Raw genomic sequence first — 20,157 nt, forward strand, 5'->3', positions numbered from 1 at the left:
ATCAACCATTATTAATTAGAATCACCGAGAAAATTGCCCAAAATTAATAAAAATCAAGCATAATTAATAAAAATCAAAGAAAAAATCGCCAAAAATTAAGAAAAATCAGCCAAAATTAAAAAACATCAACCATAATTAATAAAAATCAAGCATAATTAATAAAAATCACCTAAATTAAGAAAAATCGCCCAGAATTAAGAAAAACCATCAAAAATTAAGAAAAGAATCAACCATAATTAACAAAATAAGCCCAAAAAGCTCCTAAAATTAAGGAAAATGACACAAAATTCCAGGAAAAAATAAAAATTTAACAGAAATTCACCCAAAATTTATAAAACTCACCCAAAAATTGCGAAATTTCCTCCAAATTTCCCCAAAATCGCAAAAATTTTGCCGAAGCTCCCCCAAACCCCGCCCCTTTCACTAAAGCCACGCCCATTTTTCCTTATATGGCGCAGCTGGAGCAGCTCTGTCGAAGCCACGCCCCTCCGGGCTCTAAGCCACGCCCCCTCCCTCGTTTGCAGCGTTATTTCGCCGAGGTTCGCCACGCCCACCCAGGTAGGCGGGGCTTAAGTAGGGCTAAATGAGCGATATGCAAATTAGATCATTCATTTACCATAAACTCCGCCCACAGTGCCTTCGCCGCGCCCACTTCCGGCTAAGAAAATCACGCCCCTGTAAGTAGCCACGCCCACAAGCCACATCTCCTAATTATTCGGTAATTAAGCTGCTAATTAATGTTTATTAACTGAATAATTCAGGAGAAAGCTCCGCCCACGTCGCCGTAGGCTCCGCCCCCTCCGCTTCTCCCCTTACCGTGAGTGGGGCAAACCATTCTGACGGCGGGGGGGTTGTCTGAAACAGCCAATGAGGTTTTTCGACGCATTTTGGCAGCCAATCGCAGCGAGGCGCGGCTAAGGAGGGTTAAGACGCCTGGCGTGACGTCATCGGGCGTTTCAGCAGTCAAATTTGGGGTTAAAAAAGGCATTTTTGGGGTTTCCCTTCTGTGAAGCATAATAAAGCCGCCCTCGCAAGGCGGGCTGTAGCGCCGTTGATTGGCAGTGCATTCAACCAATGAGGCGCGTAGAGAACCCGGAGATGCTCTCTGAACTACAAATGCCGCCATTTTTACTTTTGGCAAGGGGGCGGGCATAGAGCTCTGATTGGCTGAGAAGCCGGAAGCGCTTCAGCCGCCATTTTAGGTGTTGGCACCGCGGGTGTAGCGGGCGGGGCTTCGCTTCCGCTTCCGCTCGGCGGCTCCGACGGCGCCGCAGCAGCCACGATGCTCATCAAAGTCAAGGTTTTTTTGGGGTTAAAACCGCGAATTTCGGGCAAATTTTAACAATTTTTGCCTTTAGCCAGGGGGGAGGGGTGGCGCGGAGGGGATTTGGGGCGAAACTCGCGGATTTTGGGGCGGTTTTAAAGGGGGGGGGGGCAGCGTGAGGGGAGCGCGCGGTGCATTGTGGGAACATGGCGCCCCCTGCAGACGCTGACGGGGAAGGAGATCGAGATCGACATCGAGCCCACGGACAAGGTGAGCTCCCAGTTTGGACCAGTATAAACCAGTTCGGAGCGGCCCGGGCTGGGTGAGGAGCGGCTTCAGGGTGGGGGGGAAGCGCCAGGGGGTTCCCAGTTTGGTCCCAGTAAGGGGGAGGGGCGACCCAGTATGGCCCAGTTCATCCCAGTATGGCCCAGCTGCCTCCCAGTTCATCCCAGTATGGCCCAGTTCATCCCAGTATGGCCCAGCTGCCTCCCAGTTCATCCCAGTATGGCCCAGTTCATCCCAGTTCATCCCAGTATGGCCCAGTTCATCCCAGTGTGGCCCAGTTCATCCCAGTATGGCCCAGTTCATCCCAGTTCATCCCAGTATGGCCCAGTTCATCCCAGTGTGGCCCAGTGGCCTCCCAGTTCATCCCAGTTCATCCCAGTATGGCCCAGTGGCCTCCCGGTAACTCCCAGTTCATCCCAGTATGGCCCAGTGGCCTCCCAGTTCATCCCAGTATGGCCCAGCTGCCTCCCAGTTCATCCCAGTATGGCCCAGTTCATCCCAGTTCATCCCAGTATGGCCCAGTTGCCTCCCAGTTCATCCCAGTAACCCCCAGATCTATTCCCAGTAACTCCCAGTTCATCCCAGTCTCTCCCAGTTCATCCCAGTTCCTCCCAGTCCCTCCCAGTTCATCCCAGTAACCCCAAACCCCCTCCCAGTACAAACCAGTAACCCCAAACCCCCTCCCAGTTCATCCCAGTCCCCTCCCAGTTCAAACCAGTGACCCCCCCAGTATAGACCAGTATGGCCCAGTTCCCTCCCAGCGTCCCCAAACCCCATCCCAGTATAAACCAGTAGCCCCAAATCCCCTCCCAGTCCCTCCCAGTTCCCTCCCAGTTCCCTCCCAGTCCCTCCCAGTGCCTCCCAGTCCATCCCAGTATGGTTCAATCCCTTTCCCAGTTCCTCCCAGTATTCCCCAGTGTGTCCCAGTTCATCCCAGTATGGTCCAGTTCCCTCCCAGTTCCCTCCCAGTTCCCTCCCAGTCCCTCCCAGTTCATCCCAGTTGATCCCAGTATGGCCCAGTTCCTTTCCAGTCTGTCCCAGTTCATCCCAGTATGGCCCAGTCCCCTCCCAGTTCATCCCAGTTCATCCCAGTTCCATCCCAGTCCCTCCCAGTTCCATCCCAGTCCCTCCCAGTTTGATCCCAGTCCATCCCAGTCCCTCCCAGTCCATCCCAGTCCCTCCCAGTTTGATCCCAGTTCATCCCAGTCCCTCCCAGTCCCTCCCAGTCCCTCCCAGTTCCCTCCCAGTTCATCCCCGTTCCATCCCAGTATAACCCAGTTCCCTCCCAGTTCCCTCCCAGTCCCTCCCAGTCCCTCCCAGTTCATCCCAGTCCCTTCCAGTTCATCCCAGTAACCCCAAACCCCCTCCCAGTACAAACCAGTAACCCCAAACCCCCTCCCAGTTCATCCCAGTTCCCTCCCAGTTCAAACCAGTGACCCCCCCAGTATAGACCAGTATGGCCCAGTTCCCTCCCAGCGTCCCCAAACCCCATCCCAGTATAAACCAGTAGCCCCAAATCCCCTCCCAGTTCATCCCAGTCCCTCCCAGTCCCTCCCAGTGCCTCCCAGTCCATCCCAGTATGGTTCAATCCCTTTCCCAGTTCCTCCCAGTATTCCCCAGTCTGTCCCAGTTCATCCCAGTTGATCCCAGTATGGCCCAGTTCCTTTCCAGTCTGTCCCAGTTCATCCCAGTATGGTCCAGTTCCCTCCCAGTTCCCTCCCAGTCCCTCCCAGTTCATCCCAGTTGATCCCAGTATGGCCCAGTTCCTTTCCAGTCTGTCCCAGTTCATCCCAGTATGGCCCAGTCCCTCCCAGTTCATCCCAGTTCCCTCCCAGTTCATCCCAGTTCCCTCCCAGTTCCCTCCCAGTTCCCTCCCAGTCCCCTCCCAGTTCATCCCAGTTCATCCCAGTTCCATCCCAGTCCCTCCCAGTCCCTCCCAGTTTGATCCCAGTCCATCCCAGTCCATCCCAGTTCCCTCCCAGTCCATCCCAGTTCATCCCAGTCCCTCCCAGTCCCTCCCAGTTTGATCCCAGTCCATCCCAGTCCATCCCAGTTCCCCCCAGTCCCTCCCAGTTCATCCCCGTTCCATCCCAGTATAACCCAGTTCCCTCCCAGTTCCCTCCCAGTCCCTCCCAGTCCCTCCCAGTTCATCCCAGTCCCTCCCAGTTCATCCCAGTCCCTCCCAGTTCATCCCAGTAACTCCAAACCCCCTCCCAGTACAAACCAGTAACCCCAAACCCCCTCCCAGTTCATCCCAGTTCCCTCCCAGTTTAAACCAGTGACCCCCCCAGTATACACCAGTATGGCCCAGTTCCCTCCCAGCGTCCCCAAACCCCATCCCAGTATAAACCAGTAGCCCCAAATCCCCTCCCAGTTCATCCCAGTTCCCTCCCAGTTCCCTCCCAGTCCCTCCCAGTCCATCCCAGTATGGTTCAATCCCTTTCCCAGTTCCTCCCAGTATTCCCCAGTCTGTCCCAGTTCATCCCAGTATGGTCCAGTTCCCTCCCAGTTCCCTCCCAGTTCCCTCCCAGTCCCTCCCAGTTCATCCCAGTTGATCCCAGTATGGCCCAGTTCCTTTCCAGTCTGTCCCAGTTCATCCCAGTATGGCCCAGTCCCCTCCCAGTTCATCCCAGTTCCATCCCAGTTCCATCCCAGTCCATCCCAGTCCATCCCAGTCCCTCCCAGTTTGATCCCAGTCCATCCCAGTCCCTCCCAGTTTGATCCCAGTCCATCCCAGTCCCTCCCAGTTCCCTCCCAGTCCCCTCCCAGTTCATCCCAGTTCATCCCAGTCCCTCCCAGTTCATCCCAGTTCCCTCCCAGTCCCTCCCAGTCCCTCCCAGTTCATCCCAGTTCATCCCAGTCCCTCCCAGTCCCTCCCAGTTCCCTCCCAGTCCCTCCCAGTCCCTCCCAGTTCATCCCAGTCCCTCCCAGTCCCTCCCAGTCCCTCCCAGTTCCCTCCCAGTTCATCCCCGTTCCATCCCAGTATAACCCAGTTCCCTCCCAGTTCATCCCAGTCCCTCCCAGTTCCCTCCCAGTCCCTCCCAGTTCATCCCAGTTCCCTCCCAGTTCCCTCCCAGTTCCTCCCAGTCCCTCCCAGTTCATCCCAGTCCCTCCCAGTTTGTTCCCAGTTCCCTCCCAGACCCTCCCAGTCCCTCCCAGTCCATCCCAGTCCCTCCCAGTTTGATCCCAGTCCATCCCAGTCCATCCCAGTTCGCTCCCAGTCCATCCCAGTTCATCCCAGTCCCTCCCAGTCCCTCCCAGTTCCCTCCCAGTTCATCCCCGTTCCATCCCAGTATAACCCAGTTCCCTCCCAGTTCATCCCAGTCCCTCCCAGTTCCCTCCCAGTTCCCTCCCAGTCCCTCCCAGTTCCCTCCCAGTCCCTCCCAGTTCCCTCCCAGTTCATCCAGTTCCATCCCAGTCCCTCCCAGTCCCTCCCAGTTCCCTCCCAGTCCCTCCCAGTCCCTCCCAGTTCCCTCCCAGTCCCTCCCAGTCCCTCCCAGTTCCCTCCCAGTTCCTCCCAGTCCCTCCCAGTTCATCCCAGTCCCTCCCAGTCCATCCCAGTCCCTCCCAGTCCCTCCCAGTCCCTCCCAGTTCATCCCAGTTCCCCCCAGTTCCCTCCCAGTCCCTCCCAGTCCCTCCCCCTGCCATTACCCCTTTAACGCGGTCCCCACCCTCCATCGCCCTTTTAAAACCACAGACGAGTCCTCCAGGTCCGCCAGCCCGCCCTTTAGCCCCGCCCACTTCCGGCGGCGCTCCGCCACACTCCCCCCATCTCTATGACCCAAAATGGCGGCGCCCATCAGTTTTCAACCTCCGGAGCCTCCAGATGTGCCCAAATTTCCCCAAATTCGCCCGAAATGTCCCCAAAATGAGGCCAGATGTGCTCGGGTGCCCCCCAGATGTGCCCAGATGTGGTTTTTTTTTTTTTTTTTTTTGCGGCGCAGGTGGAGCGGATCAAAGAGCGCGTGGAGGAGAAGGAGGGGATCCCCCCTCAGCAGCAGCGGCTGATCTACAGCGGCAAGCAGATGTAGGCGGGGCTTAAAGGGGGCGTGGTTAAAACGGGGGGGCGTGGCCATGGGGTAAAGGGGCGGGGTTTAAATGTGGAGGTTTAGGGGTAAAAATTAAAAAATTTCGGGTTAAAATGGGGAAATTTGGGTTAAAATGGCGGCAAATAGGGTTGAAATGGTTGGTGGGGGCGGGGCTTAAGTGGGCGTGGTTAAAATGGGAATGGGATTTGGGGGAGGGGCGTGGCCATGGGGTAAAGGGGCGGGGTTTAAATGTGGAGGTTTAGGGGTAAAAATTAAAAAATTTCGGGTTAAAATGGGCAAATTAGGGCTAAAATGGCGGCAAATGGGGATAAAATGGTGGATGGGGCGTGGCCTAAGTGGGTGGAGCTTAACGAGGACGAATTGGGTGAAAATGGGGAAATTTGAGGTGAAATTTGGGTTAAAATGGGGAAATTTGAGTTAAAATGGCGGCAAATAGGGTTAAAATGGTTGGTGGGGCGGGGCTTAAGTGGGCGTGGTCAAAGTGGGAGGGGATTGGGGGAGGGGCGTGGCCATGGGGTAAAGGGGCGGGGTTTAAATGTGGAGGTTTAGGGGTAAAAATTAAAAAATTTCGGGTTAAAATGGGGAAATTTGGGTTAAAATGGCGGCAAATAGGGTTAAAATGGTGGGTGGGGGCGGGGCTTAAGTGGGCGTGGTTAAAATGGGAGTGGATTACAGGGAGGGGCGTGGCCATGGGGTAAAGGGGCCGGGTTTAGATGAGATTTGGGGTAAAAATGAGGAAATTTGGGTTAAAATGTGGAAATTAGGGCTAAAATGGCGGGAAATGGGGATAAAATGGCGGATGGGGCGTGGCCTAAGTGGGTGGAGCTTAACGAGAAGAAATTGGGTGAAAATGGGAAAATTTGAGGTGAAATTTGGGTTAAAATGGGGAAATTTGAGGTGAAATTTGGGTTAAAATGGGGAAATTTGGGTTAAAATGGCGGCAAATAGGGGTAAAATGGTGGGTGGGGGCGGGGCTTAAGTGGGCGTGGTCAAAGTGGGAGGGGATTAGGGGAGGGGCGTGGCCATGGGGTAAAGGGGCGGGGTTTCAATGTGGAGGTTTAGGGGTAAAAGTTAAAAAATTTCGGGTTAAAATGTGGAAATTTGGGCTAAAATGGCGGGAAATGGGGATAAAATGGTGGATGGGGCGTGGCCTAAGTGGGCGGAGCTTAACGAGGGGGAACTGGGTGAAAATGGGAAAATTTGAGGTGAAATTTGGGATAAAATGGGGAAATTTGGGTTGAAATGGCGGCAAATGGGAATAAAAGGGTGGCTGGGGGCGGGGCCTAAGTAGCGGTGACTTTAAAGGAGGGTGTGGCTCAAAGGGGGCGTGGCTTGTGCAGCAAAGTGGGTGTGGCCTAATGGGGTGTGGCCTTTCTGACTCCTCCCCCAGGAACGATGAGAAGACGGCGGCCGACTACAAAATCCAGGGGGGCTCCGTCCTCCATCTTGTGCTGGCCCTGCGGGGGGGCGTGGCCAGGCTCTGAGTGGGCGTGGCCAGGCTCAGACCACACCCCCCTATCCCTTTAAGCCACGCCCACTCGCATTACCCCCATCCCTGAGGTCATTTCCTGTTTGTGAATCCGTTATTATTTAATAAAGGTTGGCCGATGACGTCAGCAGCGCGTTTGTGACGTCATGGGCGTGTCGGTGATGTCATTTCTTGCTTATAATTCGTAGTGGTCCCCACTTTTAGCTGGCATTGCCCTTTTAAGGCGGCATTGCCGTTTTAATGGCATTGCCACTTTAAGGGTCTGCGGTCCCCACGGGTTGCTTTACCCTTTTAAGACCTTTAAAAACTCCCCAATTTTCCCCAAAATTTCACTTTTTAGCCCCAAAATGTCAATTCTTAACTCCAAACTCACCACTTCCACTCCAAAAATCACAATTTGGGCTTTTTTACTTCTCAAACCTTCATTTTTCATCCTAAAATCCGAAGTTTCACCCCCAAAATCCCCTTTTTTGGCCATGAAATAAAGCAAAATCACTATTTTTGGACCCAAAATCAACATTACGTTTCCAAAGCAAACATTTTAGCCCACATTTCACCATTTCACCTCCAAAATCCCAATTTTTAGCCCCAAAATCTCAATTTCCCACTGCAATCTCCTGAATTTTTAACCCTTTATTCTCATTTTTTTCCGCCAAATTTTAATTTCGACCCCAAAATCCCTCTTTTTAACCCACAACATTTTTTCTTCCCTTTTTCTCCCCCAAATCCCACTTGCTGACCCCAAATTCCTGATTTTTATCCCCGAACCGCCCAATTTTTTCTCAAATCCGTCACTTTTAACCCCAAAATCGCGACTTTCCACCATCGCCGCTTTAAGAGCGGTCCCCACCCGCCATCACCGCTTTAAAACCATAGAGAAGTCCTCCAGACCGGCTAGAGCGGGCGGACTTCCGGCGGCGCTCCGCCCTCACTTCCGGTTTACTCACTGCTCCAAAATGGCCGCCCCCTCCTTTTCTAAAATGGCGGCGCCCGCATTGGAGCGGATCCTGTCGGATCTCCTGGAACCCGACAGCGCCGGGATCCGCCAGGTGCCTGGAATTTCCCCAAATTCGGGCAAATTCGGGTGAATTTGTAGATTTTTGGTGTTTTTAGTGATTTTTGAGGTTTTTTTCCCAGGCCACGGAGCGGCTGCGGGAGGCGCTGGAGGAGCCGGAGGGGCCCGAAGGCCTCGTGGAGCTGCTGAGGGGGGCGGGGAGGCCGCAGGTCTGAGGGGGGAGAAAATCGGCGGGAAAATCTGGCATTTTTGGGATTTTTTAGAAAAAAAAAAAATTGGGGATTTTTTGGGGAATTTGGTGGTTTGGGGTAAAAATTGGGGGGTTTTGGGGGGAATTTTGGGATTTTTGCGGGAATTTTGGGACGGTTGGGGAGTGCTGCGATGATTCTGGGGAGAATTTGTGGAGATCCTGAGGGGATTTGGGTGAAAATTTTGGGATTTTGGGGGAAAAATGGGGAGAAATTTGGAATTAGGGGAGAATTTTTGCGTTTTAGGGGGAAAATTTGGGGAATTTTGGGGTTTTGTGGGGAATTTGGGGGTTTTCGGGGGAATTTGGATGATCCTGAGATGTGTTTGGCGGGAATTTTGGGATTTTTGGTGAAAATTGGGGGGAATTTGGGGGATTTCGCTAGGAATTTTCAGATTTTGGGGGAAATTTGTGAAACCTGAGGGGATTTGGGGTACATTTTGGGGAGAATTTGGGGTTTTTGGGAATAAATGGACGTTTGGGGGGGTATCTAGGTGGATTTTGAGGTGAATTTCGGGATTTGTGGGTTTCCCAGGTGGATTTGGGGTAAATTTGGGGGAATTTTGCAGAGATTTTGGAGGATTTGGGGTTGAATTTGGGAATTTTGGGATGAAATTGGGGGGAGTTTTGAGATATTGGGGTGAATTTGGGGGTTCCTAGGTGAATTTTGGGGTGAATTTCGACCATTTTGGGGCGAATTTAAGGGTGAATTTGGGGGATTTTGGGGTGAATTTGGGAATTTGGGGGTTCCCGGATGAACGCCGTGGATTTGGGGAGGAATTTCGGGGTAAATGTGGGCCATTTTGGGGCTCCCAGATCCGACACTTGGCCGCCGTTCTGCTCCGGAAGCGCCTCCGGAAGCTCCCTCAGGAGTTGATTGACAGGTGGGCGGGGCCTGGGCCCCATTGGGATCAACGGGAGGGGGCGTGGCTTACAGAACATGGGGCGTGGCTTCAGCCCCATTAGAATCAACAGGAGGGGCGTGGCTAAGTTTCAATTGCAGTCAATGGGAGGGGCGTGGCTTTAGGAAAAATGGGGCGGAGCTTCCACTCCTATTAGAATAAATTGAAGGGGCGTGGCTTGTTAAAAATGGGCGGAGTTTAAGCCCCTATTAAACTCAATGGGAGAAGGCGTGGCTTAGGTGCCATTAGAGTTAATAGGAGGGGCGTGGCTTAAAAAATGGGCGGGACTTCAGCCCTATTGAATTCCAATGAGAGGGGGCGTGGCTTAGGTTCAATTAGAGTCAATTGGAGGGGCGTGGCTTAGGGAAAGAGGGCGGAGCTTCAGCCGTATGAAAATCAATGGGAGGGGCGTGGCTTGTGGAAAATGGGCGGAGCTTCAGCACTATTAAACTCCAATGGGAGGGGGCGTGGCTTAGTTGCAATTAGAGTCAATTGGAGGGGCGTGGCTTAGGGAAATGGGGCGGAGCTTCAGCCTCATTGGGATAGATGAGAGGGGCGTGGCTTAGATGCCATTGAAGGTAATGGGGGCGTGGCTTCATAAAAATGGGCGGAGTTTTAGCCCTATTGAACTCAATAGGAGGGGGCGTGGCTTAGGAAGCATTGAAGTCAATTGGAGGTGGCGTGGCTTGGTAAAATGGGGCGGAGCTTGAGCGCCATTGAAATCAATAGGAGGGGCGTGGCTTGGGTGGAAGTGGAGTTAATGAGGGGGTGTGGCTTGAGATCTATTAATTAGACATGGTTGGCCTTAATTAAGGAGGTTAATTAGAGAGTGGGCGGGGCTTAAAAGGGGCGTGGTTTCCTTAATTAATGAGTGAGAGGAGCTTAATTTATAAAGGGGAGGGGCTTAAAGTTTGGCTCATGGTGGGCGTGGCCTGATCATAAATGGTGCTAAAGGGGGCGGGGCTTTACCATATATGGTAAAGTGGGCGTGTCTAACTCTGGCTCCGCCCCCTTCAGGCTCCCTCATGTCATCGTCGAGGCCTTGGATCGAGAGACAGAGTGAGTGGAAAATTCCGGAAAAATCCCAAAATTTTCCCAAAATTTTGGGAAATTTTGGGGCTGAATGGGGACTGGGGAAAAAAATTGGGGAAAAAATGGAAAAATTGGGGAAAATTTTTAATTTTGGGGGAAAAAGTGAATTTTTTGGACTTAAAACGGGAATTTTGGGAGATTTTTGGGAAGAATGAGAGATTTTATCAAAATCGCGATATTTTTTAGGAGAAAATGGGAATTTAAGGGAAAAAGTTGGAAATTTTAATTGGAAACCTAAATTTTTGCGATAAAAAATGGAAATTTTGGGAGAAAATTTTGGAATTTTAGGAAAAATGGAAATTTTCCCCAAATTTTTTTTTTTTAGGACAAAAAAATGTGAATTTATGATATAAAAATTGAAATTGTGGTCAAAAATGTGGGGTTTTGGATAAAAAAGTGAATTTTTGGGTGGAAAATTGGGGATTTTGAATGAAAATTGGGATATTTGAGGAAAAATTTTAGATTTTGAGGAAATGAGAGGCTTTTGACCAAACATTCTGGAAATTTGAATGGAAAATTGGGAATTTTGGGTCTAAAAAGGGGAATTTTGGCAAAATATGGAAATTTTTGTGTGGGAATTCAAAATTTTGGGCAATTATTTGGGAATTTTGCAGAAAAATTCAAAATTTGGGAAACCGGGAGGTTTTCATGAAACATTTTGGAAGTTTGGGGGGAAAATTCGGAATTTTGAGACCTAAAAGGAAAATTTTGGGAAAATGATGGGAGGTTTTGGGTGAGAATTCGAATTTTTGAGGAAATAATTGGGAATTTTGGGGTTAAAAAAAGAAGATTTTGGGAAATTTGGGGAAAAATTTGAATTTTAGGGCTGAAAATAGAAATTAATTTGCCAAAAAATTGGAATTTTTTGCTAAAAAACCCCCAATTTTGCTTTAAAAAATTCAAATTTTTTGTAAAAATTGGGGTTTTTTGTCGGATTTTGGGGGGTTTTTTTTTAATTTTGGGGATTTTGTGATTTTTTTGTCTCAGTTCTTGCAGCCGAGGGGCCCTGGGGCATCTCGGGGCGAAGCTGCTGCTCCTGGGGGGCCCCAAATTTTGGGAACCGCTGGAAAAATGGATCCGGGAGGCGGCGAGGGACCCCAGAAAATGGAGGTGAGAAAGTGAAAAATTGGGGAAATGTTTTAAAAATAAAATATCTTAAAATTTGAGCAAAAATCCGAAAAAATCCCCAAAAAAATCCCCCAAAAATTTCAAAAAATTCCAAAAAAATCCCCAAAAATTGCAAAAAAATTCCCCCCAAAAATCTCAAAAAATTAAAAAAAAAAATCCCCCAAAATTCCAGAAAATCTAAAAAAATCCAAAAAAATTAAAAAAAATTCCAAAAAAATTAAACAAAAATCCAAAAATATTAAAAAAAAAAACCAAAAAATTCCAAGAAAAATCGCAAAAAATTAAAAAAAAAATCCACAAAAATTCCTAAAAAATTCCTTAACAATCCCTTTATAAAAATCTTTACAATAAACCCCCAAAACCGCAAAAAATGAAATAAAAATAGTTTAAAATTTAATTAAAATTTAATTTTTTTTCTTTGCTTCACAGGGCGCATTGCGGGTGTTGGGCGTGGCCGGCCCCGCCCTTTCCGGCTCAGGCCCCGCCCTCCTGTCCCTGTCCCAGGGGGCTGGGAAACCCCAGAACCTCCAAAAATCACCCCAAAAATTCAAAAAAACCCCAAAAAATAAAAAAAAAAATCCCAAAAAATTCCAAAAATAATCTTAAAAAATTCCAAAAAAAATCGAAAAAAATCCTAAAAATTAGAAAAAAAAAATCAAAAAAAATCCAAAAAAAAATCCAAAAAATTTTTTAAAAAATCCCAAAAAATCCCCAAAAAATCAAAAAAATTGCAAAAAAATGCAAAAAAATTCCAAGAAAAATGCAAAAAAAATCCCAAAAATAATCCCAAAAAATTCCAAAAAAATCCAAAAAACTTCTAAAAAATATCCAAAAAAATCTTTAAAAAAATCCAAAAACATTCCAAAAAATTCTAAAAAAATTCCAAAAAATTCCAAAAAAGTTCCAGAAAATTCCAAAAAAAACTCCAAAAAAATTCCGGAAAAAATTCCCCTCGAAGACCTTCAAACCAAACCCCCAAAACCACAAAAAGATCCCATTAAAATTAATAAAAAATTTAATTTAAATTTTTTTTTCTCTATTTCACAGGGGGCGCTGCGGGTGTTGGGCGTGGCGGTGGGCGTGGCCGGCCCCGCCCTTTCCGGCTCTGGCCCCGCCCTCCTGCCCCTGCTCCGGGGGGCTGGGAAACCCCAGAACCTCCAAAAATCCTCTTAAAATTCCCCAAAAAATTCCAAAAAAATCCAAAAAAATCCCCAAAATTCCAAAAAAAAAAAAAATCCAAAAAATCCCCCCCAAAAATGCCAAAAAATTCCAAAAAAATTCCAGAAAATTCCAAAAAAATCCTAAAAAATTTCAAAAAATCCCCCAAAATTAAAAAAAAAAGTCCTAAAAACTAAAAACAATCCCAAAAAATTCCAAAAAAATCGAAAAAATTCCAAAAAAATCCTAAAAAATTAAAATAAAAATAAAAAAAAAATAAAAAAAATAAAAAAATTTTTTAAAAATTCAAAAAAAGTAAAAAAATTCAAAAAAAAACCAAAAAAATTTTTAAAAATCCCCAAAAAATTTCAAAAAACAATTAAAAAAAATTCCAAAAGAATCCCCAAAAAAACCCCCAAAAATTCCAAAAAAATCCCAAAAAATCCCCCCAAAAATGCCAAAAAATTCCAAAAAAATTCCGAAAATTCAAAAAAAAAATCCTAAAAAATTTCAAAAAATCCCAAAACATTCGAAAATATATCCAAAAAATTCCAAAAAAGTTCCAAAAAAATTACTTAACAATCCCTTTAAAAAATCTTCAAAATAAACCCCCAAAACCGCAAAAAATCAATTAAAAAGCATTTAAAAATAACAAAAATTTAATTTTTTTTTTCTCTATTTCACAGGGGGCGCTGCGGGTGTTGGGCGTGGCGGTGGGCGTGGCCGGCCCCGCCCTTTCCAGCTCTGGCCCCGCCCTCCTGTTCCTGTCCCGGGGGGCTGGGAAACCCCAGAACCTCCAAAAATCCTTTAAAAATCCCCTCAAAAATTCCAAAAAATACAAAAAAAAAATTCAAAAAAAAAAAAAAAATCCCCAAAAAATCCAAAAAATTCCAAAAAAATTCCAAAAAAATAAAAAATCCCCAAAAATTCCAAAAAACCCACAAAAAATAAAAAAAAAATCCCCCAAAAATTCCAAAACCCCCCTAAAAATCCCAAAAAGTTTCAAAAAAATTCCCTAAAAATTCCAAAAAAATTCCAAAAAAATTCCAATAAAAATCTAAAAAAATTCAAAAAGAAATAAAAAAAATTAAAAAAAAAAAGTAAAAAAAATCCAAAAAAATTCCAAAAAATTCCAAGAAAAATCCCCAAAAATTAAAAAATCCAGAACAATTCAAAAAAAGTGCAAAAAATTCAAAAAAATCCAAACATTTCTAAAAAATATCGAAAAAAATTCCCAAAAATTTTCAAAAATCTCAAAAAATTTCAAAAAAATCCCAAAAAATTAAAAAAAAAAAAAACTCCCCTGAAAGATCTTCAAACCAAACCCCCAAAACCACAAAAAGATCCCATTAAAATTAATAAAAAATTTAATTTAAATTTTTTTTCTCTATTTCACAGGGGGCGCTGCGGGTGGTGGGCGTGGCGGTGGGCGTGGCCGGCCCCGCCCTTTCGGGCTCAGGCCCCGCCCTCCTGCCCCTGCTCCGGGGGGCTGGGAAACCCCAGAACCTCCAAAAATCCTTTAAAAATCCTTCCAAAAATTAAAAAAAAATCCGAAAAAATCCCCCCAAAATAGTAAAAAAAAAATCCAAAAAATCCCCCCCAAAAATCCAAAGAAATTCCAAAAATTAAAAAAAAAATCCAAAAATTTCTAAAAAATATCTAAAAAATTCCAAAAAGAAATCCCAAAAAATTTCAAAAAACATTCCAAAGAATAAAAAAAATCCCAAAAAATTCCAAAAAAATTCCAAAAAATCTCCCAAAAAAATCCCAAAAAAAACCCCCAAAAATTAAAAAAGAATCCCAAAAAATTCCAAAAATAATCTTTAAAAAATTCCAAAAAAAATCCAAAAAAATCGTAAAAAATTGGAAAAAAAAAAATCCAAAAAACCGTCAAAAAATTAAGAAAAAATCACAAAAAATTTAAAAAAAATCCCAAAAAATTAAAAAGAAATCCCAAAAAATTAAAAAGAAAATCCAAAAAATTCCAAGAAAAATCGCAAAAAAATAAAAAAAACCCCACAAAAATTCCTAAAAAATTCCTTAACAATCCCTTTATAAAAATCTTTACACTAAACCCCCAAAACCGCAAAAAATGAAATAAAAACAGTTTAAAATTTAATTAAAATTTAATTTTTTTTCTTTCCGTCACAGGGCGCGCTGCGGGTGTTGGGCGTGGCGGTGGGCGTGGCCGGCCCCGCCCTTTCCGGCTCTGGCCCCGCCCTCCTGTCCCTGCTCCGGGGGGTCCTCAGATCTCGGGGTGACCCCGGAGCCGCCGGCGCCGCCCTCGGGGCCCTGGGGGCGCTCGTGGCCCTCGTGGGACCCAAAAAAAACGGTGAGAAAAATAAAAAAATTCCCTCAAAATTTCAAATTTTGGCCAAAAAAAAAATTTTCCCAAATTTGAAATTTTAGGCGAAAAATTTTCCGATTTTTTTCACTCCAAATTTTGAGAATTGGTGAAAAATTTTCACAGAAAATTTGATATTTCCAGGGTGAAATTTGAAGGTTTGGTGGTGAAATTTGATTTTTCTGAGCCAAAATTTTGCATTTTCAGCTGAAAATTTGGGGATTTTTGACACAAAATTCTGCCTTTTTTTTTCACTTAAAAATTTGGGATTTTTTCAAAGCAGATTTTGGGGTTTTAAGGCAAAATTTTGGGGAGGAATTTGGAAGTAAAAAAAAATTCCGAAATTTTCAGCGAAAATTTTCTGGTTTTTTTGACTCAAAATTTTGAGAATTGGGGAAAATTTTCTATGAAAATTTGACATTTCCGGGCGGAAATTTGTAGGTTTGGTGGGAAAATTTGATTTTTCTGAGCCAAAATTTTGCATTTTCAGCCCAAAATTTTGGGATTTGGAGCCGAAATTCTGCCTTTTTGTTTTTTACTCAAAATTTGGGATTTTTCGAAGCAAATTTTTGGGTTTTAAGGCAAAATTTTTGGGAGGAATTTGGAAGTAGAAAAAAATTCGGAAATTTTAAGTGAAAGTTTTCCGATTTTTTTTTTGGCTCAAAATTTTGAGAATTGGGGGAAAATTTTCACTGAAAATTTGACATTTCCGGGCTGAAATTTAAAAGTTTGGTGGCAAAATTTGATATTTTTGAGCCAAAATTTTGCGTTATCATCTGAAAATTTTGGGATTTGGAGCCGAAATTCTGCCTTTTTTTTTACTTAAAAATTTTAAGGTTTAGGGCAAAATTTGGGATTTTTTCAGAGCAAATTTTGGGGTTTTCAGGCAAAATTTTGGGGCGGAATTTGGGTATTTGGAGGTGAAAAAATTGGCATTTTTCACCCAAGATTTGGGAGGTTTTATCACAATATTTGAAATGTTTGACACAAAACTTGGGAAATTTGACCAAAATTTTGGAGTTTTGAACCAAATTTTGGGAAATTTGACGGAAATTTTGGAGTTTTGCACCAAATTTTGGGATTTTTGACACAAATTTTGGGAAATTGGACGGAAATTTTGGATTTTAGAATAAAATTTTGGGATTTTTGACACAAAATTTGGGAAATTTGATCGAAAAATTCCGGGCAAAAAAAATTTTGAAATTTTCAGCGAAAATTTTCCGATTTTTTTTCACTCAAAATTTTGAGAATTGGGGAAAAATTTTCAGTGAAAATTTTGACTTTTCCGGACAGAAATTTGAAGGTTTGGTGGCAAAATTTGATTTTTCTGAGCCAAAATTTTGCATTTTCAGCCCAAAATTTGGGGATTTGGAGCCAAAATTTGGAGGTTTTGGGCAAAAGTTTTTGATTTTCTCAGGCAAAATTGTGATCCTAAGTTTTTGGGATTTGCACTCAGAATTCAAATTTTTTAACCTAAAATTTGGAGATTTGGTGTGAAACTTTCAATTTTCTGAGCAAATATTTGGGAAATTTTTTTTAACCAAATTTTCGGATTTTTGGGGCCAAATTCCGACATTTCCAGGGTGAAATTGGAATGGTTGGGGGCAAAAATTGAGAATTTTTTTCGCCCAAATTTTAGAGATTTTGAGCTAAAAACTGGGAATTTCAAGATAAAATCCAGATTTTTGAAACCCAAAATTTTCTGGTTTGGGGCAAAAATTGAGAATTGTTCAGCCCAAACTTCAGATTTTTAGCCAAGATTTAGGAATTTTTACAAAAAATTCAGATTTTTTTTGTCACCCCACATTTAGGGATTTGGTCTCAAAATTCAGAAATTTTTAGAGCCAAAATCTGGAGGTTTGGGGCAAAATTTTGGATTTTTTTTCAAAGCAGATTTTCCAGTTTTGGGTAAAATTCCAAAATTTTCACCAAAATTTTGATATTTTCAGGGTGAAATTTGAAGACTTGGGGACAAAAATTGGCATTTTTCAGCCCAAAATTCAAATTTTGATCTCAAATTTAGGGATTTTAACTCAAAATTCAAATTTTTTTTTTATTTACCCAAGATTTGGAGACTTTGGGGCAACATTCCAAAATTTTGAGAAAAAAAATTGAAATTTTTTGGGTGAAATTTAAATGTTTGGGGGCAAGAATTGAGATTTTTTTCAGCCAAAATTTTAGGGATTCTGAGCCAAAATTCAGAATTTTTTAACCCAAAATTTTGATGACTTTGAGCCAAAATTCAAAATTTTTTAACCCAAAATTTGGGGATTTTGAGCCAAAATTTAGATTTTTTTTTCTAGCCAAAAATTTGAAATTTTCAGGGTGAAATTTGAAGTTGTCGGGATAAAAATTAAAATTATCTTCAGCCCAAAATTCAAATTTTGATCAAAAATTTGGGGATTTGGACCCAAAATTTGGGCATTTTGAGCCAAAATTCAAAATTTTTTTTTTCACTCAGAATTTGGAGATTTTTGGGCAAAATTCACACCCAAAATTTAAAATTTTCATGGTTAAATTTGAAGATTTGGGGGCAAAAATTGAGATTTTTCGGCCAAGTTTTTGGATTTTCAGCCCATAATTCAAATTTTGATTCAGAATTTGGGGATTTTGACCCAAAATTCAGATTTTTTATTCATATTTTGAGGTTTTGAGCCAAAATTTTTATTTTTCGCCCCAGAATTTGCTTCGCTCTCTGGTCCCCGAGGTCCTGGCGGCGCTGGAGGAGCTGCTGAACCTGGATGAGGTAAAAATGGAAAATTTTGGGTAAATTTGGGTAAAATTATTATTTTTGGCGAGTTGGAAGAAATTTTGGGCTAAAATTGTAAAATTTGGGTGGAAATTTGCAAAAAAATTGGAAAAAATTGGGAATTTTAGGGGAAATTTGGGGTTGAAATGAGGAAATTCGAGGTGAATTTAAGGGGGATTTGGGACAATAAAATGGGGAAATTTTGGAAATTTTAAGGGGAAAAATTTGGGGGGATTTGGGGAAATTTGGGGTTAAAATGTGGAAATTTTGGGGAGGGAATTTGAGGCTGAAACGGGGAAAATTTGGGCTGAAATTGGGAATTTTGTGGCAAATCCGAAGTTGAAATTTGGGGTAATTTTGGAGGAATTTGGGGAAAATTTTTAAGGGGAAATCCGGGAGAAGCGTGAGGGAAATTTGAGGCTGAAATTGAAGAATTCTGGGGGAATTTGGGTTGAAATGATGAAATTTGGGCGATTTTTGGGGTGAATTTTGGGGATTTCCGTGCAGGAGCGCGGGGCCGACGCTCTGGAGGTTCTGGATGAATTCTTGGAAGCCAATCCTGAATCTTTGATCCCACACTTAAAGCCCATGCTGGAGCTCTGCCTGCAGGTAAAGGCGAAATTTTCAATTTTTCAGCCCAAAATTTGGGAGTTGTGAGGCGAAAAAAATTGGGATTTTTGAGCCCAAAAAATTTTGGGACACCAGGTCTGGCCCCATTCATTTCAATGGGGAGTTTGGGACACCAGGTCTACCCCATTAAAGTCAATGGGGATTTACAGACACCAGGTCTACCCCCATTCATTTCAATGGGAATTTGGGACACCAGGTCTACCTGCATTAAAGTCAATGGGAATTCAGGGACACCAGGTCTACCCCCATTGAAGTCAATGGGGAAATTCAGACACCAGGTCTACCCCATTGAAGTCAATGGGGATTTACAGACACCAGGTCTACCCCATTGAAATTGATGGGGAATTTTGGACACCAGGTCTACCCTCATTAAAGTCAATGGGGAATTTGGGACACCAGGTCTACTCCCATTGAAACCAATGGGGATTTTGGACACCAGATCTACCCCCATTCATTTCAATGGGGAGTTTGGGACACCACGTCTATCCCCACTGAAGTCAATGGGAAATTTCGGACACCAGGTCTACCCCCATTAAAGTCAATGGGAATTGACAGACACCAGGTCTACCCCCATTTAAACCAATGGGAATTTAGGGACACCAGGTCTACCCCATTAAAGTCAATGGGAATTGACGGACTCCAAGTCTACCCCATTGAAACCAATGGGGATTTACAGACACCAGGTCTACCCCATTGAAACCAGTGGGAATTGACGGACACCAGGTCTACCCCATTCATTCCAATGGGGATTTTGGACCCCAGGTCTACCCCAATTGAAACCAATGGGGATTTTGGACACCAGGTCTACCCCCCTTAAAGTCAATGGGGAAATTCAGACACCAGGTCTACCCCCATTGAAACCAATGGGGAATTTCAGACACCAGGTCTACCCCATTGAAGTCAATGGGGGAATTCAGGGACACCAGGTCTACCCCTCATTAAAGTCAATGGGAATTTTAGACACCAGGTCTACCCCCATTGAAAACAATGGGGAATTTGGGACACCAGGTCTACCCATTAAAGTCAATGGGAATTTACAGACACCAGGTCTACCCCTATTGAAACCAATGGGGATTTACAGACACCAGGTCTACCCCCATTAAAGTCAATGGGAATTGGCTGACACCAGGTCTACCCCATTGAAATAAATGGGATTTTACAGACACCAGGTCTACCCCATTCATTTCAATGGGAATTTGGGACACCAGGTCTACCTGCATTAAAGTCAATGGGAATTCAGGGACACCAGGTCTACCCCCATTGAAGTCAATGGGGAAATTCAGACACCAGGTCTACCCCATTGAAGTCAATGGGGATTTAAAGACACCAGGTCTACCCCCATTGAAATTGATGGGGAATTTTGGACACCAGGTCTACCCTCATTAAAGTCAATGGGGAAATTCAGACACGAAGTCTACCCTCATTGAAACCAATGGGGGATTTTGGACACCAGATCTACCCCCATTCATTTCAATGGGGAGTTTGGGACACCACGTCTATCCCCACTGAAGTCAATGGGAAATTTCGGACACCAGGTCTACCCCCATTAAAGTCAATGGGAATTCAGGGACACCAGTTCTACCCCCATTAAAATCAATGGGGAAATTCAGACACCAGGTCTACCCCATTGAAATCAATGGGGAAATTCTGACACCAGGTCTACCCCCATTGAAACCAATGGGGAATTTTACACACCAGGTCTACCCCATTAATGGGAATTCAAGGACACCAGGTCTACCCCATTAAAGTCAATGAGGAATTTTGGACACCAGGTCTACCCCCATTGAAACCAATGGAGAATTTGA

The 20,157-nt window shown here is 44.3% G+C and overlaps 2 protein-coding genes across 2 annotated transcripts; both read left to right on the forward strand.

The window, feature by feature from the left end:
• Positions 1-1,209: 1,209 nt before the first annotated feature.
• Positions 1,210-7,254, forward strand: NEDD8 (NEDD8 ubiquitin like modifier). Its single transcript, XM_063182429.1, has 4 exons — positions 1,210-1,300; positions 1,487-1,534; positions 5,494-5,576; positions 6,989-7,254. The coding sequence occupies exons 1-4, from the start codon at positions 1,283-1,285 to the stop codon at positions 7,080-7,082; spliced, it is 243 nt and encodes an 80-aa protein (XP_063038499.1). The 5' UTR covers positions 1,210-1,282; the 3' UTR covers positions 7,083-7,254.
• Positions 7,255-8,022: 768 nt separating this feature from the next.
• LOC134433658 (importin-4-like) lies at positions 8,023-18,379 on the forward strand. The gene is made up of 8 exons (XM_063182428.1): positions 8,023-8,136; positions 8,225-8,311; positions 9,166-9,233; positions 10,269-10,310; positions 11,331-11,453; positions 14,781-14,961; positions 17,654-17,719; positions 18,230-18,379. Exons 1-8 carry the CDS (start codon positions 8,044-8,046, stop codon positions 18,377-18,379), a joined length of 810 nt encoding a protein of 269 aa, XP_063038498.1. The 5' UTR covers positions 8,023-8,043.
• The last annotated feature ends 1,778 nt before the right edge of the window (positions 18,380-20,157 follow it).

The sequence above is a fragment of the Melospiza melodia genome, unplaced genomic scaffold (genome assembly GCF_035770615.1).
Source record: "Melospiza melodia melodia isolate bMelMel2 unplaced genomic scaffold, bMelMel2.pri scaffold_228, whole genome shotgun sequence".
Classification (NCBI taxonomy): Eukaryota; Metazoa; Chordata; class Aves; order Passeriformes; family Passerellidae; genus Melospiza; species Melospiza melodia.

Excerpts from the sequence above, each read along its gene's own strand:
- NEDD8 (XM_063182429.1), top strand. Across the intron at positions 1,535-5,493 it reads ACATCGAGCCCACGGACAAG|GTGGAGCGGATCAAAGAGCG; the intron begins GTGAGCTCCCAG and ends TTTGCGGCGCAG. Across the intron at positions 5,577-6,988 it reads ATCTACAGCGGCAAGCAGAT|GAACGATGAGAAGACGGCGG; the intron begins GTAGGCGGGGCT and ends CTCCTCCCCCAG.
- LOC134433658 (XM_063182428.1), top strand. The coding sequence starts at position 8,044 with ATGGCCGCCCCCTCCTTTTCTAAAATGGCGGCGCCCGCATTGGAGCGG. Across the intron at positions 10,311-11,330 it reads GCCTTGGATCGAGAGACAGA|TTCTTGCAGCCGAGGGGCCC; the intron begins GTGAGTGGAAAA and ends TTTTTGTCTCAG. Across the intron at positions 14,962-17,653 it reads CGTGGGACCCAAAAAAAACG|AATTTGCTTCGCTCTCTGGT; the intron begins GTGAGAAAAATA and ends TTTTCGCCCCAG.